The 16,600-nt window shown below is 47.7% G+C and overlaps 9 protein-coding genes across 9 annotated transcripts; 3 read left to right on the top strand and 6 right to left on the bottom strand.

The window, feature by feature from the left end:
- The first annotated feature begins 414 nt into the window (after nucleotides 1–414).
- On the top strand, nucleotides 415–1,610 carry LY89DRAFT_257229 (uncharacterized protein). The gene is made up of 2 exons (XM_018206245.1): nucleotides 415–1,045; nucleotides 1,162–1,610. The coding sequence occupies exons 1-2, from the start codon at nucleotides 818–820 to the stop codon at nucleotides 1,504–1,506; spliced, it is 573 nt and encodes a 190-aa protein (XP_018064663.1). The 5' UTR covers nucleotides 415–817; the 3' UTR covers nucleotides 1,507–1,610.
- Nucleotides 1,611–2,442: 832 nt separating this feature from the next.
- On the bottom strand, nucleotides 2,443–3,912 carry LY89DRAFT_656025 (pol II transcription elongation factor-like protein subunit Cdc73). Its single transcript, XM_018212362.1, has 2 exons — nucleotides 3,271–3,912; nucleotides 2,443–3,216 (listed from the first exon to the last, which is right to left on the bottom strand). Exons 1-2 carry the CDS (start codon nucleotides 3,880–3,882, stop codon nucleotides 2,554–2,556), a joined length of 1,275 nt encoding a protein of 424 aa, XP_018064662.1. The 5' UTR covers nucleotides 3,883–3,912; the 3' UTR covers nucleotides 2,443–2,553.
- Nucleotides 3,913–4,041: 129 nt separating this feature from the next.
- Nucleotides 4,042–4,869, bottom strand: LY89DRAFT_257184 (uncharacterized protein). Its single transcript, XM_018206244.1, has one exon. The coding sequence runs from the start codon at nucleotides 4,583–4,585 to the stop codon at nucleotides 4,145–4,147; it is 441 nt and encodes a 146-aa protein (XP_018064661.1). The 5' UTR covers nucleotides 4,586–4,869; the 3' UTR covers nucleotides 4,042–4,144.
- On the bottom strand, nucleotides 4,870–6,296 carry LY89DRAFT_257183 (uncharacterized protein). Its single transcript, XM_018206243.1, has one exon. The coding sequence runs from the start codon at nucleotides 5,985–5,987 to the stop codon at nucleotides 5,154–5,156; it is 834 nt and encodes a 277-aa protein (XP_018064660.1). The 5' UTR covers nucleotides 5,988–6,296; the 3' UTR covers nucleotides 4,870–5,153.
- A 360-nt stretch (nucleotides 6,297–6,656) lies between these two features.
- On the bottom strand, nucleotides 6,657–7,462 carry LY89DRAFT_689588 (uncharacterized protein). Its single transcript, XM_018215934.1, has 2 exons — nucleotides 6,838–7,462; nucleotides 6,657–6,780 (listed from the first exon to the last, which is right to left on the bottom strand). The coding sequence occupies exon 1, from the start codon at nucleotides 7,384–7,386 to the stop codon at nucleotides 6,913–6,915; it is 474 nt and encodes a 157-aa protein (XP_018064659.1). The 5' UTR covers nucleotides 7,387–7,462; the 3' UTR covers nucleotides 6,657–6,780; nucleotides 6,838–6,912.
- Nucleotides 7,463–7,472: 10 nt separating this feature from the next.
- LY89DRAFT_257178 (uncharacterized protein) lies at nucleotides 7,473–9,112 on the bottom strand. Its single transcript, XM_018206242.1, has one exon. It carries the CDS (start codon nucleotides 9,053–9,055, stop codon nucleotides 7,514–7,516), a length of 1,542 nt encoding a protein of 513 aa, XP_018064658.1. The 5' UTR covers nucleotides 9,056–9,112; the 3' UTR covers nucleotides 7,473–7,513.
- Nucleotides 9,113–10,468: 1,356 nt separating this feature from the next.
- Nucleotides 10,469–11,014, top strand: LY89DRAFT_596768 (uncharacterized protein; the record flags this gene model as incomplete). Its single annotated transcript, XM_018209941.1, has 1 exon — nucleotides 10,469–11,014. A coding segment is annotated over one exon (546 nt), but the record flags the coding sequence as incomplete, so codon positions are not given.
- Nucleotides 11,015–12,227: 1,213 nt separating this feature from the next.
- On the bottom strand, nucleotides 12,228–13,944 carry LY89DRAFT_626771 (Mob1/phocein). Its single transcript, XM_018211122.1, has 2 exons — nucleotides 13,595–13,944; nucleotides 12,228–13,547 (listed from the first exon to the last, which is right to left on the bottom strand). Exons 1-2 carry the CDS (start codon nucleotides 13,802–13,804, stop codon nucleotides 12,306–12,308), a joined length of 1,452 nt encoding a protein of 483 aa, XP_018064656.1. The 5' UTR covers nucleotides 13,805–13,944; the 3' UTR covers nucleotides 12,228–12,305.
- Nucleotides 13,945–14,063: 119 nt separating this feature from the next.
- LY89DRAFT_700811 (cobW-domain-containing protein) lies at nucleotides 14,064–15,470 on the top strand (the record flags this gene model as incomplete). The annotated part of the gene is made up of 5 exons (XM_018217147.1): nucleotides 14,064–14,172; nucleotides 14,222–14,305; nucleotides 14,423–14,519; nucleotides 14,569–15,070; nucleotides 15,120–15,470. The coding sequence occupies 5 exons, from the start codon at nucleotides 14,064–14,066 to the stop codon at nucleotides 15,468–15,470; spliced, it is 1,143 nt and encodes a 380-aa protein (XP_018064655.1).
- Between the last annotated feature and the right edge of the window lie 1,130 nt (nucleotides 15,471–16,600).

Below are 16,600 nucleotides of genomic sequence, written 5' to 3'. Positions count from 1 at the left end.
AATACTGCATCTGGCGGCCTCACTGGAACACTCAACTTTGTCTGAATACATTGCATCTTAGGCGTTCCGGCGGAAGAGGGATTATTAGAAAGAGACTCCCATTCATTTGCACGAATTTCTCATTTCACAAAGGAGTCGAAGATTGACTCTTTAATGCGGCAGGACCTGGAAGGATGGAAGGGAGGCTTGTGTGCACTGGATGCTCTTATTTTGAACTCCTCGGAGCTCGATCTTGGTGTGAAGAAGAACCAGGCCCTGATCCGATGTACCTAGACCCAGCTGTGACAAAACACAGCAAATGAAAAACATTAAAGGAAGCCTCTTGCATGGCAAAAAGTGGCGAAAACAAGGTTGTGGCTATGACAGCTGTTTGTGAGGAATGTATTTTCATTTCCCAAGCCTCTTTGGTGTTGTCCAGGCAAATTGTCAAGTGATGCTGATTAGAATACGTTCTCTCATTCCACTACTCAGCTCCAATCTTACTTGCGGGCTGGGTTGTTTTGTTGACATGTTGTGGAATGTGGCTCTCATGCAAAGCGAGAGATTTCACTGGCCACATACAGGAACGTTGATCGACCCGCCACCCACTCTCATTGGGCGAGAATGCTGTGAATGTTGTGGTACAAGAAGGAGTACATTCTCCCATTTCTTCCTTTCCTTCTTTACCAACTCTTGATACTCGCTATAGTCACTCTTTTAAACAAACACTCGAGTACTGCTTCGCTTTTGCACTTCTTTTACGACGTTCATTTTTCTTCTTCTTTTCAACAACAGACAAATAACAACAAACAAAAAGAAAGCAAGCAAGGAACGCAAAATGAAACTCCTCAACCTCTTTCTCCTCGTCCCAGCAGCGACAGTAGCAGCAATATCCAGTTCCTGGATCGCTCCAGCAAACGCAAGCATAGCCTACGAAACCATCACCACAACAGCCTTCACAACCTACTGCCCCGAAGCAACCGTCTTCGCGCACGGCAACGTCGTCTACACCGTCACCGAAGCCACCACGCTTGTTATTACTGATTGTCCTTGTACCATTACTCGGGTTCGTCCCCCTCCCTCCTTTCCCTTCCCTTCCTCCTCCCTTCCTTCTATCCTTCCTTTCCGTCCATCTCCCTCTTTCTTCCTTTCCGTTTCCAAGACTAACATCCCCTCTCAAAGCCAATCCAAACCCTAACCCCAACAACCCTCCTCTACACCTCCTGCCCGCCCTCCCCCACCGCCGCACCGCCCAATACCTGGTTCCCATGGCAGCAAGGCCCGAACTCAGCCGCGACGACCGCGGGCGTGGTGTACACGCAGACGGTCACGAACGCGAATGGAGGCCAGGTGACCGTTACGCAGACCGGGACGCCGACGCCGAGGGTTAATGGCGGTGCCGCGGCGGGGACGGGTAGTGGTGTGGGGAGTGCTACCGGGGCGCAGTTTACGGGTGCTGCTGCTGGCAGGAAGGGAGCGGAGGTTTGGTTGGGAGGTTTGGCTGTTTTGGGGGCTTTGGCTTTGTGAAGAGGAGAGGGATGGGAAGAGGAGGAGGGGAGGTGTATATTTTGCATGCATGCATGCGTGGATTGTGAGGGGAGGAAAGAGGGAAGGTAATGTATAAGGAAGAAGGAGTGTACGTGGAATTTTCCTTATCTTTCTTTGCTTTTCACTAGGATGGAGAGGGAAGGAAGGGAAGAGATGAATGGGCGGGACCTAGGTTCATTTTCGGGTTTTATCTTTTTGTATACGACGGCTTGGTCTGTTTGTTTTTCTTTTCCTTGGTTGGGTTTCTGGGATGGGTTTTGATGGATGAGGGGAAGGAAGGAGGGGAGGGGAGGGTTGGGCGTGCATGCATTTGGTAGATTTTAGTTACAATGAATGGAATGGAATGTTCTCTTATACTTTGCTTCCTTTGCTGGACGAAGCTTGTTTCTTTAACACACTAAATACTTATGACAGTATGTTCTGTTGCTCGCCTGTATATATGCTCCTCAGATTATATTCATTGCTTCACTCGTTATTCAGCCTGCTTTTTACGATACCCTGCATACATTTATCCGCACAAAGACTTCTCTAAACAAATCTCATCCAACGTTTACTCTCCTAAGCAGGGAATTATGTGGCATTCATATCTTTCCTCTTGCCCTACTATCAATTCTCCCATTCGTTATAGAATCTTTCTTTCTCTGTGAGATAGGATGGAGAAGGTGCTTGGAGGGAGAGGGGTGATCATGTTTCTCGCTTAGCTAGGTATGAAAGGAGGGATGTCTGATCTGCTGCCTTTAGCAATGCTGTGAATCTGCATATCATTTTAGAGAAGAGCCGATGTACATGCATGAAGAATTTGCAACTGTTACATAATCAATCCTGAAGACTGTTGTTCATCTTTGCTGTAGCATGGGCTGTGCTTCGGTTTTTGCCTACTCGCATCTTCACGTTCAGATTTAAACGGGTTTCGAGGTCGAAAATGCTTAAAATCATGGATATCATTCTCTATGCTTTTCCAGTATCTCACTGCATCCACCAACTCCATGAAACGCCCCGTTCAGAATCCTACATCCAAACTCCAATTCAGGATCCCACTGGTCCACTCTCCTTCCTCCACCCCTTCGACCTCATATTCTCCTCAATCGCCTTCCAGATCCCCTCCACAACCTCTCGATCCCTCCATCTCCCCGCATTCCCCTGTCCAGGATTCCACTTATCAACCTGAACCGGCATGACGCCTCTTCCCCATCCCTTCACCGTCTCCGGTAACTGGTCGCCTCTCCAGCCCACATATATACCCAAGGTATTCTTGAACAGGTCTTGGGGATGTTGCCATTTGTAGCTCTTGAATTGCCATGCTTGGCCTGTTGTGAAGACTGCTACGACGCGGTTCCAGTATTCGGGCTTGAACCGTTCAGGTGTGTCGACGACTACGAATTTGACGGGTCGGACGGGGTCAACTGAGGGTATCAGGCGGGATGTGTTGAGAAGAGCGTTGGAGGCTGAAGGCATGCTTCCACTGTCTGGAGGAACGTATATTCCTGTCTCGAGGAAGGACTTCACATTGGACATCCTAAGCAGCGAGGAAGCGGACGGAGAGAGCATGATAATCGGATCCGGACGACGACCAGATGGAGCCTTTGGATTATGCGGAAGAGTCGTTGCTGTAGCCGCCGCCGCCGCAGCAGCTTGAGCCGCCTTGCGAGCATTAAACGGCGCCGCAAGTTTCCTGACATGTGAGAAGTCCTATATCAATCAGTTTATGCTCCTCACACCTCACAATACTCGACTACTACTCACAGTAGGCTTAATACCCCTCAACACACTATTCCTATCCCCCATCTTCCTCTCCCCATTATAAATCTCCTGCAACCTTGGATCAATCGTCTTCCCCGTGCCAGGCTTCCCACTCGAGACCAGCGCAATGCCGCCTTTCAGCCCAGCCGCAACCTGCGCGCTCGCTGCCGCCGCACTCGTATCCTCCTTCAGCGGCCTGATATGCTCAGACTCCTCACTCGCGCCCTCAAGCCAGGTAATGAGATCCAGCCTCTCCACAAACGCCAGATTCTGCACTTCTCCCCCCGCACCACCCGCAGAAGCAAGCTCCGAGTTGAGAGACTGCGCGGCGCCATTGTAGTCCGGGATCGCAGTGTTGCGGTTCAGCCACGCGAAGTAGATACTGCGCAAGTCGACCGGTTTGTCTGAGGAGATGAAGCGCGTGGGTGTACTGAGCGGTACGGAGATCTGCGAGGGAGAGGAGAATTGGAGGTAGGTTGCTTTAGCTAGGCTGAGGTCCACAGAGCTTGCAGAGGTGGCATCTGTAGTTGTGGTGGGGATGCAAGCGCTTCCTGCTGCTATTGATTGTCGCAAGAGCAGCAATGGATCGGTCTGAGAAGACTCGGAGGTAGCCATCTTGCTCGATAGCAATGCGACGATGTCTCTGGTTTTGTTGATTCTTGAAAGGCTGTGAAATCGAGGTCAGTCTATTACGGTTGCAAAACGAACCATTAGCGCAAAGCGCGAAATCACGGGAGCACCTCTATTTGAACGACTTTCAACTTCGTAGATTCAGTTTCATTCTCGTTTGAATAAAGTATTCTTGGACTACGCTATTGCAATCTATTCAACCACACGCTGTTCTTCTCCTTCCTACACTTTCATCCTTGAGCTGCCTTCAACTTGTTCCCGTTTCATTCGTTGTACCACTCGTCGATGTATTACCTGTGTTCACTCTCCTTATTGCTTTCAATCCTACACTCTTTCTCCTTCCATGGAACGGGCATATACCGTCACCTCCACTAGGGTGCTTTGGATTCTTTGGACAGAGTGGGCTGCTTGGTAGATGCTCGGGCGGTAGACTTAACTCGAATGCGGAAGGTGAAAGCTGCCTCATATTTGTTGCATTCTTTTTCTCAATCGGATGTGATGACTTGTTTCTTACTGCAGTGTGCTTGGAATCGGCCTCCCACCACTCTCGAGGTGACTTAGCCTTTCCAGTGCCCCCAGAGCCAGCGCTCGTAGCTGGCGACACTGTACGTGAATCCGGATCATCCTTAGCAGCATTCAGATCGAAGAAGAACCCTCGTGCTAAGACAGCCGGAGTTCCAGGAGACATAGGCGGTGTATTGATACGCTTAGCTTCCTGAAGTTATCATACGTTAGCTTTGAAGTCACTGCTTTTGTTGTTTGTATATACTGCGCTGAGGAATACTTACCGATGGCAAAAAAGTTGGTTCTTGCGGGTCTGGACTCGATATTTCAACTGTGGACAAGATGTTAGCTGTCATATTAGGTCTTCCTTACTTATTGGAGTTACCTTTAGGATAGGTCTTTCCATCATGACCAGCGTATCTGCGTTCTGGATTTGGTGTTTGTACTGGCGCTTTACCCATTAGCAGCTCATGTACCGAACTTGAAACAGACAAAAGCGACTCGTGAGAGTTTTTGCGATGCCATGGAGCTAGACCGAACCCTTTGCGAGGTCTAGCCTCTAGAGAAGCAGGTGAGTGCAAAGTTGGGCTCGAATCGCTCATCTTTGCTCGTTCACGTTGGACCCGATCGAGATATGTCGCAGCGGCCTCAAGGACTGTGGTTGTGCGTGAGCCCCATCCAAGAGTACCAATGCCACCGGTGGTTTGCCCGCTGTCCGCTCTGGACTTCATTAAATTAGCATATCACCTCCACTACATTTGGGGACTTACTGATTTTGGAGTTCGCGGGGCTAGCAATCGCTTCTTTATTTCCTTCTTTGTTCTGCAGTAGAGTCCGAGTTGCTCATTTGGCTGATCCAAAGTGGTCGCGACAGTCTCAGTTTTCAAAAAACGGAAACCACCAAGCTTTCCACCGAGCGTCTCCACTCTGCTACTATGTCGAGACAATGTTTTACCATCCGACGACGCACTCCGAGTTTTTCCAGATGTAAGACTGCCAATCTTGATTTTCGGTACCTCGACCTTGCGGACATTTAGATCATCAGTCCCAATCGATCCTTTCTTAGACTTATCTGGCGACCTATTCCACCACTTCTGTCTCGGCAACGAAGCCTGTCTCTGCCGGACCCTAGAACCATCACGAACCTCTCGTTCAGCCCAATACCCATCTGGGAACCACACCCATTCCAACCCTGGCTTCGGAGGCCGCGGCGGATCCGCAGGATGGCGTTGAGTCTCAAATGAGACTGGGCTCACGGCGCCAGGACTTATGCCACTACTACTCTTCTCATTCCATTCTGCAATATGTCGATACTTGCTCGAGACTGACAACGCGGAGCTAACGGAATTACCCCTGGTCTTCGTGGCTTTGCTCCTGTTCGAAGTAGTCGACTTAGGCGCTTTGTGCGATTTCGCAGAAGGGGATTTTGAGGACGGTGTTATGAATATTGGGAGCCCTGGAGACGCGGCTGGTGAATCGTTCGTTGCTCGACGGACGAGGAAATATGAGGAGGAGATGTCAGGATCGAGGCTTTTGAGGGTCTGGGAAGGGTTTGCGGACTCTGTCCTTTGCAGGAAAGGTCTCATGGCGTGGAGATATGTGTGTACGTCGAGCTATACGGTTGTTTATCCAAATTATCGGTCGGAAGATCCAGGAGAATCTCAACACTTTCATAGATAAGTATACAGGGTGATAATATTAGGTTGATGGCGAATGATGGGGAATGCTGGTGACGGCGATTCCGGAACTTATCTGGTGACCCGTTGGACAACGCTCGATGTTTGGAAGGGGAAGGCACGACATTGGCCCTGCCTCCTTCCTAACTTGAATTTGCATGCTATATTCTCTCTTCTTGCACATAGGAGGTGCATAATGCTAAGAAAATAAGACTCGCTCGACTTCAATATTCCTTTTCACATCTCGATTTCTCGCCCCTTTTAAAACTCGCTTAAATTATCTTCGATTATTTCGAAAATCTTTCTGGCTGACCAATTGAATCAGGCATGCATGTGCCTTCTGTTGGAAGCATAACTTTAAGCATTCAAGATAGAGGTAGTTCTGGGTCGTCTTGCATAAGATAATGTCAGATCTTGTACCCAAATGTGTAAATGGACACGTTTATTGAGCGAGTTTACGAAGAAAGACGAGGAGGCACGAAGTCTTTCACCAATAGAATGGTCCCATATTTATCATACAACAACAAGTGTTCTCATTCATGAGACCACGTATTCAGTGGTATTACTACATCACTTCAGCCTTACTCAAACTACTAACACTACCTGACCAGTCCCCGCACCCTCCGAATGTGGTACAGTAGCCAATGTACAATGCACGAGCTGACTTTGACACCTCGTTCGAAGATGAGAGGGGTCACATCGACTTGTCTTTGTTAGCAAACTTCCAATAGCCAGACATCTGGTTGATCGAGCAGCTTACCTTCATCAACGTTTCTCATGGCGAAGTTTCCACCAGTTCCAGGGAGTCAAGAACGCTTGAAGAGTCTTCACTCACTCATTTCGATAATTTCTTTGGCAGTTGAAACGAGATTTTCGCCCGGGGAGCTGGAGCAATGATTTCCTCCTCCACCTCTTCCTCCTCCTTCTTAATGGGTACGTCCTCATCATAGTCCAACTGGGTCGGAATATCTTCTTTCGGCTCGTCAGGGTCAGGGATGATAGACCACATAGAGCTCCTACTCAAAGGTGGATGAAGGAGAGCCCATTGATTAGCATCAGTTCGTCGAAGACGATGATAATCAACATTTCCACCTTCGCCGTATTCTCCATCCATGTATGTACGATCATCCTCGTCGTAGTCTCGGTTGCCGAAGCCGGAATGCTCCCCCGAGTTGCCAGAATGTCTGCTGTATTTATCTCCTTCGTCAGTAGTCTTGCGGACTCCAAAGGCACTCCGAAGCCGAGCTATTCGCTGGACCTCGGATTCCGTCGGTTCGGCATTGTGGACTTCATAAGGATCCATGGCCATCTTGTTCGCTTGATCGAGCTTCTTCAAAAGCTTTCTTCTCAATGAATCTACTTCGATCTCTAGCAAGAGGTCGTCGGTGCTCGTGATATTTAGCTCGAGCTCGTCGCAACTTCAGGAGAGAGATTACTTACCCTTCGTCTTCTAGTCTTGTTCTTAACTCCATGATCTTGACCTCTATTTCGCGCTTCTTGTCACGCTCTGTCTCACGACCCAAAAGCTCCTGCTGATGACTGTAGGAGTGCTCATCAACAGGTTTGAAGCTTGAGCTTGTTTCCTCAATAAGAGCCTTAAGCCAAGCTGGGTGATGCTTGTCAACATGCTTTCTCCAGGAGCGGTCGTCCATGTAGCCCTTGCCGCACTTGGGAACAGGAATGTCACAAAAAATCTTGTTGTCGTCCATCTTTCTCTTCATGAACTTGATCAAACCCTTCTCCACAGCTTCATTGGTCGACTTGCTATCATCGACTGGCTTTGAATCATGATCTATCTTCGTGCCATCAAGTTTAAGTCGGATGTTGGAAGATGGTAGAGATTTGTCGGATTGCTCATCGGTAACAAACCAGTCTGGTTGCCCTTCGGCCTCTGTCTTTATCCTAGTTCTGCTGCTGCTGTGCTTATCCTTAATAGCAGGTCGCTCACCGAGAGGACATCTTTCGTCCATCTTCGAATCCGCTGGTAGCTTGGTGTCCTTTCCAGTTCTCCGACGCTTGTCTGCAATACCAGAAGGGCTTTGGTTCTTATCGTTGGCTCTTCTCTTGGCCGTGCGTACCTCTTGCTCCCTTTTGACAACTGATTGCAAAGTACTTGAGTGACCATCAAGCATGTCATTATCCGTGGAAGATTCTACTTTCAGACTCTTTTCGATATTTGGTGTCGTCTGGCTCGGCAAGCTTCTCGAAGATGATTCTCTCTTATGGGTAAGCATAGGATTGATGATTGCTGGTGAATGCTTGGCTTGATTGATATCCTTGGGGATATTCACAGCTTGTTGTTCAGTGTGTCTCGTAGCCATACTAGGAGGTGTATCGTCTTGAACATTCAACCCTGGTACTCCTTGTGGATGCTGAAAAGAGTGGTTGCTGGTAGAGGAAGATGTGACTCCGGTCTCTGAGACGTTTCCAGGTAAGCGAGCTTCTGGTCTGGGATTTGGGACAGGAAGCTCGAAATCCACGACTTCTTCCAAGGAGATGCCATGCTGAGCCAACAGTAACTTGAGAGACATGTTCTCCTCTTCAAGTACTTTGTTCTTCTTTGTAAAGTCCTTATTCTTCTCCCAAAGAGTCTGGTTCTCCTCCTCAAGAGTATCCCGCTCCTCGATGACTTTCTGATTGTCGCGGGAAATAGTATTGTAGTTCCGGAGAACTTCACTTCCTATAGCAGCCGCAACATCGACGTTAAACGTATTGCCACCGAGGACGAAGTTCATCATATTGTGATTGGCTACCGGGAATGGGAGGTCCTTGTCTTTGGCTTGGTTTGTGTCAATCTCTGAGCCTGTATCTCCGAGCACAGCGGGGAGTTGAGCACTTATCTCCGCGGTCCCCTTATCAGGTGGTCTTGAATCGATGTTGGACACTGGAGACATTTGGATATGTCCTTTGGAATGGCGGTGAACGGATGGCAGACGACCGTTCACGCTGTTCTCGTTGTTAGCAGCAGGAGGATGCATGTTGTTGACCTTTGAATTCGCGTTACGTGCTCTTCGCCCTCCTCGCTTCCTCTTCTTCTTCTTCTTCGGGGGAGACTTTTCCGCTTTGTTTACACCAATATCATCAAGCTCGAATTCGATCTAGGTCAGTCAGCAAAAGTACCGTTCCACTGTGTTAGAAAAGGACGGCGTTGGAAATTTACTTACATTCTGGTTGTTTGTACTTTGGGACGACATTATGAGCAGCAAGAGTCGCCCGAGGAGCATATAACTCGCTTAAATCTTCTCGATACCTCTTCTGGAGAGGTATCGTCCGAACTTCATTGACACAAACAGCCGACATTTTGTCTCGAATTGGAAAGAACGACCACCGTTACGTGTTCTTGCTGTTTACGACCAGAAATGCAAGACTAAAGTATGTATTAATCTAAACTTTACTCGCTCATTCATGGTAGGAGGGTCCAACCCATTTATCTTAACTACTGAGTGGATTGATCAAGAGTATACTGACAAAGAAAAGAAAGCTCTAACGATGTATAGATAACTAGACTCTAGATCTATTTGAAGATATTACCCTGGAATCTGACAACGCATAATGATAGTTTACACAAGCTGTTCATTCCAGAGGCTTTACTGGAGAGACAAAGAGACATATCCTTCGATCATCGAACATCGAACAACAGGAGATCCATACTTATTCAAAGCTGTTCGGAGTGAAATTGTCGATACCAGTTCTATGAAGATTTGTGTCAATCATGTATCATCAATCAACAGGACTTTCGTAATTACTGCTGATTTGTTAGAATATCAAAGTTGGGATTTGTACATCCCTCCTCTTGAAGTCGTCTCCATCCACAAATCAGAGTTTTTAAATCCAGCGTTCCTAGAATAGACGTCTGCCGAATTTTGGCTGGCTTTCCGACCATTCGGCAAGCGGCGTAGCCAAGCATCAAACTGGTCTCAGCTCAGCCTTCAAACTTGCTGCATTCAGTTGGTCAGATCTCCTCGCAGTGGGGACATGATTTGCTCGCTTGTGGATCATCAGCCGTCGCAGCTTATTTCAGCCCTCTTGAGGTGTGCTGGTGCTTGAGCAAAGTGGCACTCGACTTGTCAGCCATTGTCCGCAAGGAGGAATACCGTCACTCCAATTCGGATCTCTCTGTTGCCGGTGCCTCCACCTACTTGCAGGCTGTGAAAGCACAAGAATAAACAAGGTTCGCTGGTAACAGGGATCAAGTTAAGCTAATTATGGTGTTTGGGAATCATAGTTAAGGTCCTTGTTTGGTGTTGTCGCATAACTTTGCTGACAGGAGTTCATACATCAACACCAACAAATCCTCCTTCCCCTTTCATTTCCTTTTTTGTCTGTACAACATATTTTCTCTCTCACTACAAACTCTCAACTCAACGAGCTCACGATAATCAGCAGTCAAGATGTCGAAACGATCAGTCTTCACGACTCTGACCCCTCTCCCCGCCGGGATCTCCAGAGAGACCGTGATGGAAACCCTCCGGAGCCACACAGAAATGATAGACCTGAATCCCTTGGTCGAGGAGCGCCATCCTATCAAACCTCCACCAAATGCGACTGCTGAAGAGTATCATTGCATCTGGTATCAACTCACGGATAAGGTGGCATATTTACCTGGCGGGTTGGCTTCCGGGAAGGTTTCATATACGTGCTGTTTTCACGATCTCGAGAATGGCCTCCAAACACACTGCTATGCGCCGATGGGACTCAACATCAAGGGGAAATGGACATTAGGAGGATCACTACCAGGGGAACCAGTTGCCCCTGTCGAGCTGGGGCTGGGAGCACCCCTCAGTGGCCTTTGGCTGCGAGAAGATGTGGACATGAAATGTAATTTCATGATGACCTCCTTCGTCAAGAAGACCCTCACAAAAGCGCACTCTAAGCTCGTCGATCGCCTCCTGGTGAAAGCACAAATCCTCGACGCATCACTCAAGAACCAAGAGATATTCGCCGGCTCGCAAGCCACCACCGAATACGCCACCTCAGTCTCCGATCACACCAGCGATGACGGCAACAGCTCACCATTCTCAAACGGACCGTATAGAGCACAGAGCCCTTGCACAAATAACAGCAGCGCAAGCAGTTTCCGACCTCTCGAACTTTCTCACATGGGAGACAAGAACTCGGGTCTCGGATTATACGCAGCAGCTCTCCCTCCACCCAACCATCGGCCCTCGCTTGCTTCGAACAGAATGTCATACCAAGATCCTCAGCAAGCCTACAACCAACGAGTCTCATGGCAGAACCTGAATCAGAGTCAAAGCCAAACTCCAACGCAGAGGAGTCCATCTATGCATACTATCGATGTGGCGTATGTTCAAGCCAACCCATACAGAGGCTCTTATCAACCACCTCCACAGCAGCAGCAACAACAACAACAGATGAATTACGCAGCCGAGCTACACTCTGAAGACAAGGTCGATGCATGGAGGAATAGCCAGCACGCTATGAATCCACCACCACCAGCCGCATCTGCGAGAAGAACGCCTCAGAGTTTAGAGCCTGGTCGTCAGTTAGGGGCACATAAAGGATTTCCTGTTGAGTTGGAATAGAGGCCTTGTTACTGGAGCTTGGGACGGTTAGGGTAGAAAGGGAAAGGATGGAGCTTTGAGAGATACCCTGAATTTAAATTAGTTAGGGAAAAGCGACGGTGTTCTGGCGTTACAGCATGGTATTTTCGGCCTTTCCGGCAAAGGCTCTCTCTAGTCCAACAAACAATCATAATCTTTTGAACATGAATATCCAATCCCAACCTTACCTAAATCCGAACTCGTCATGACTTTGTGAAGCTAATCCATCTAGATGTGAATCCCCTGCCCAACTCTAATCGACCAATCACAAGCCCACCTCACAAACAACCATGTGAATCTAAACAAGCAAATGTCCTTCAGTCTAAGCACAGACACTCTGATATCAATGCGGAAAAGACGTGTTAAATTACATTTCCTCAGTGGCAGTCTTCGGCTATGGGAAAACCCAGCAGACCAGCCTCCAGAAGTTTGCTTCTTAAGATTTTGGATATTTGTCTTCTGGCTTGTAGGTTTACTTGTATTTTTATTGTTCGAGAGGAGTGTTCCAGATTGTCTTCTTTGCTTTATATGATTTTTGGATAGATGCTTAAGCGAATCACAAGCGAGGAGGAAGAAGGTGAATGGATGCCTTTTCTGATTTAGAATGATTGGGTATCTTAGCTGTACAGTTCACTATCTATAGATTCATACATTGGTCCATTTCGACTCATGACTCTTCTTCAATCTTTTCCGTCTCAATGACCTCCAGCTTTAGATCTTCTTCCTTTGCTGACTCTTCCGGATCTGGAAATGGGGCTTTAGTCTCTGGGTCAAAAGGCTCTTCGTCAGTCTCCTTTTCCTTCTCCTCGCTGGCTGGCTCAGTGGTAGGCTCTTTCGGTGTTTCTGGTTCTGCCTCTACCTTCTCCTCTGTGAGGTCAGACTTGGCATCTGTAGGAGTAACAATTGGTTCAGCTTCCTGGGGTTCGGCGGCCTGTTCAGTATGTATAGGCTGTACAGGTTCGTGCTTTGCCGGCTCGCTCTCTTGGTGCTCATCCACCTCATATGTCTCAACGATGACTGGAATATCAGTCTCTCCTTCCTCTTCCGCAATATGCATCCCTTCTAATTTCTGCGCAACATCCACTTCCTCCTCATCCGACTCTAGAACCGTAGTAACAGCAGATCCTACAGAAGGAGACTGTCGGATGTGTCTCCTTGTATTGGTTCGTCCCACACTGACAAAGTCTTCTTCGGCAGCACCACGATCGCTCACTTGCGCAGGCGCAGACTTCAGGATAGAAGGTACGGACAATCTTGGCTCCTCCACAGGCTCCAAACCTTCCGCTTCAGGTGGTAATTTGTAGTTCTCCGCCGGCAGCAAATCATATGTATCACACACCGTCTTGAACAAGACATAAAGACCTGTTTGTCCTTCAACCTGCCAGAACACACCTCGGTGCTGGAACCATGCATGTGCAAAAATTCTATGCAACCTCCTGAATATATTGGTAAGATGTTTGACGCCAGCCCCTCTCTCATCCACCGCGTCTCCAGCCCCGAGACTTAACCTGCTGGGGAAGATCTTTTGGCTGGTGACAATATTTGTCGCCCAATCCAGTGTATGGCAGCAATAGTCGATAGCACAACAACTCTTCGGGCTCTCATGTACAGCGCAGAGAAATTGCCATTCCGAAGCTCGCATTTCGGGGCAAGTTGTAGCGGAGCATGGTGGGTCGTCGAACAGGAAGCCGATTATTAGGTCATTGCACTTGTTAATCAGGAAGCGGCAGAGTTCGTAAAGCCAGAGGGCGCGGTCGACACCTTCTGGTTGGGTGGCAATTAGGTAGGCCGTTTCGCGGGTTATGGGAATCGTAGACGTGGAGACGGCGTTGGGTGTGCTAGTCGGTGGCTTGGAGTAATGGTAGTGAAGGGCTTTCAGGTGCTCTTGGAGCTGGAAGGCGGAGTCAAGCTGTAGACTGTTAATGAAGCTCGCATGAACTCCTTGGGAGAGCTCACCTCGTTCAGGGGCATCAGCGGAGGACCAGCTGCCATGTCGGCAGACTTAGTTCCTGGGTGTATCCTTCTTTTGGCATTTGCATCTATGATGCTTTGCTCAATCGTTGGTTCTGAATTGGAGCCGCTCAGGGAAGGTGATTTGGGACCAATCTGTATCTCTGTTGGAGGGGGAGGGCTAGGTAGCCTTGGAGAGCTTGGTGGTAAAGACATGTTGATGGTATTGTGTCCAACAGCAAGCAGAAGCTCAATATACGACTTGTTCAGCTGCAGCCCGACTGCGAATGGTCCTAACAGACTGCGTGGTTGAGTTCGTGAATCACAAAGATGCTTGAATGTTGGAGAACGCGCCTCGAGGACACTCGCGTCAGGCTGCGCTAAAAAATTCAAGGTTGATGAGGCTGACTGACGTCCCTTCCTTCTTTAGTATTCGACTTTCAAGACACGAACTTTGGAAAATTGACAAGACAAGATGGATTCCGAAGAAGAAGAACCTCCAACTCTAGTGGAGGTAGAAAACAATGAAGAAACTTCAGTCTCAGGATCTAAGCCTGTCAAAGTACCGATCACAATTGTCACGGGCAAGTTCTGACATCTCATCACGGGACATGTTTGCTGATATCTTGACAGGATACCTTGGAGCAGGAAAGACGACGCTGATGAACTATATTCTGAATGAACAACATGGGAAAAAGATTGCTGTGATCCTGAATGGTAATGTTTGTCCATGCTTTGCAAGTTGATTTTTCGCTAACGTCTACTTTTCAGAGTTTGGCGATTGTAAGTAGAGACGTATCAAGTAAATGAAGTAAAAAGAACTCATTGAGTTAGCTATCGACATCGAGAAATCTTTGACAGTCAATAAGGGCGGTGAGAAAGTTGAGGAATGGCTTGAAGTTGGGAATGGTTGCATTTGCTGCTCAGTAAAGTATAACCTCCTATATCTACTCCTACTTTCCGTTATTGACAAGTCGAAGAGACTCAGGAGTCAATGCCATAGAATCTCTCATGGAAAAGAAGGGTGCTTTTGATTACATTCTGCTCGAGACTACAGGTCTTGCGAACCCAGGAAATCTTGCGCCTCTTTTTTGGGTTGACGAAGGACTTGGCAGTACCATCTATCTTGACGGGATCGTTACTCTCATCGATGCGAAGAACATCTTGAAAAGTCTGGATGAACCTGTCAAGGAGACGATTGAAGAAGAAGAGCATCATGATCATGGAGGACCAGTGTTGACCACCGCCCATCTGCAGATCTCGTACGCTGATGTGCTTGTGATCAACAAGTCTGATCTCGTTAGTGATGCTGAACTTCTTGCAGTTCAAGAAAGAGTACAAGCGATCAATGGGCTCGCCAAACTCCATGTCACAACTCAGGGCCAAGTTCCTACCCTGGAAGGCTTCTTACTAGACCTCCACGCATACGATGATGTAGGAGCGTTAGACGTTGCTAGCAAGGGGCATAGCCATCTTGACCCAGTGAGTGCCATCAAGTACCAGTGCACGAGTTCTTGTTAACATATTTTAGTCTATTGCGACCATCACGATGAAAGTCCCTGTGTTGCATTCCGAACAACTTCCGCAGCTCGATGCATGGCTCAGATCCGTTTTATGGGACTCGGAACTTCCTGGCAGCACAAGCGGCAGCACTTCTGAAGACAAAAAAATTGAAATCCACAGGCTGAAAGCAAGAATACCTCTCTCAAATGGCGAGGTCAAGCTTGTCCAAGGAGTTCGAGAGATTTTCGAGATTCTTGATGCGCCAAATTCGACTACTGATTCCAACGCATCAGACAATTTGCAAGGGAAAATGGTACTAATCGGAAGACATATTCTCCACGTCTCATTCGAGGAAAGCCTTAGAAATATGATTGAATGACCATCCCAGCATTTTGCTTCCATTCTGAACATGATAGACGACTCTATTTGCTTAGCGGCTTAAAATGCATGGCCTTGAGTTAAGTGACTGCTGAAACTAGTCTGCTTTCCTGCTGCCTGGTCTTTTGTCCTTTAATAGAGGTCTCTGATCTACACCACTGAGTTCACGTCGGTCTATACTGGACTAAGCTGGTAGCTCTCGAGATGGCATCTAATTTTGGTGTACTGCCGGTTTTGTAACTTTATGCAAATACTCTACTTAAAGAAGGCTGCGAAAAGGTAAACTTCATTTATCTCATCAAGATTACCAACAGCTAACAGCTGATCTAGTATCAGACAGAATTTTCAATTATGGACCAAAGAAGGCAATCAACTTGTCATCCCCCAATTCAGCCACAACGATGACTGGATGATGCTCAATATTAACGCAAATTCTAGCATTCAAATATTCGTGGCAGGAGACATGCTTGTCCTGGGAGGTGGTTTGGGAGCCATCATATCAAGTTGATTGTTGCGTCACTGATCATGGAGTACGATAGGAAGATTGTTTGTTGGTGGATTTGGTAGAGGATGTTCTGTTTCAGTCATGGTACAGCCCTAATCCGATGGCGGATATCATGTTCAAAAGTTCGACTTAAGATTCAGTGAGACATCCTCTACACAATTTCGCTTGGCTTCAAGTGCAAACAAGGTGATCGTTGTGAAGAGATGTCGCTTGCCGAGGAGAGGATCTCAGCTCATCATACTCCTAGGGACTAGGTATTTGACCTTGCATGAGAAACAACAAGTTGATCGACTCACATTAATATTTTGTACACGTGTACTGCAAAGCTTAAGTTCGAACAAGTTATGTCAACTGCTTGACTTTCTCAGGGACCTGCTAGTGACTAGGTTCTACCCCTACGCCCAAGGACCCTGAAAATGCTGAAGCCTGAATGCATAAGCTTCATCCCGGCCTTCCGATGATTCTCGAAATCTCTGTCAAAATTTTCAAACATGACAAAGAACATATTTAGTATTTGAGGGTCGGTATCGGACGTAAAAAAGACAGCCTTCTTTACAATCAGCTGCATTTGGGTCACCCAAGCCAAAAAGGGGCATCACAGTCTGGAAGCGAGAATCAAATCGGTG

The sequence above is a fragment of the Mollisia scopiformis genome (assembly GCF_001500285.1).
Source record: "Mollisia scopiformis unplaced genomic scaffold LY89scaffold_26, whole genome shotgun sequence".
In the NCBI taxonomy this organism is placed as follows: Eukaryota; Fungi; Ascomycota; class Leotiomycetes; order Helotiales; family Mollisiaceae; genus Mollisia; species Mollisia scopiformis.
The sequence above is the reverse complement of the archived record's forward strand: the minus strand, read 5'-3'. Positions and strand labels throughout refer to the sequence as shown.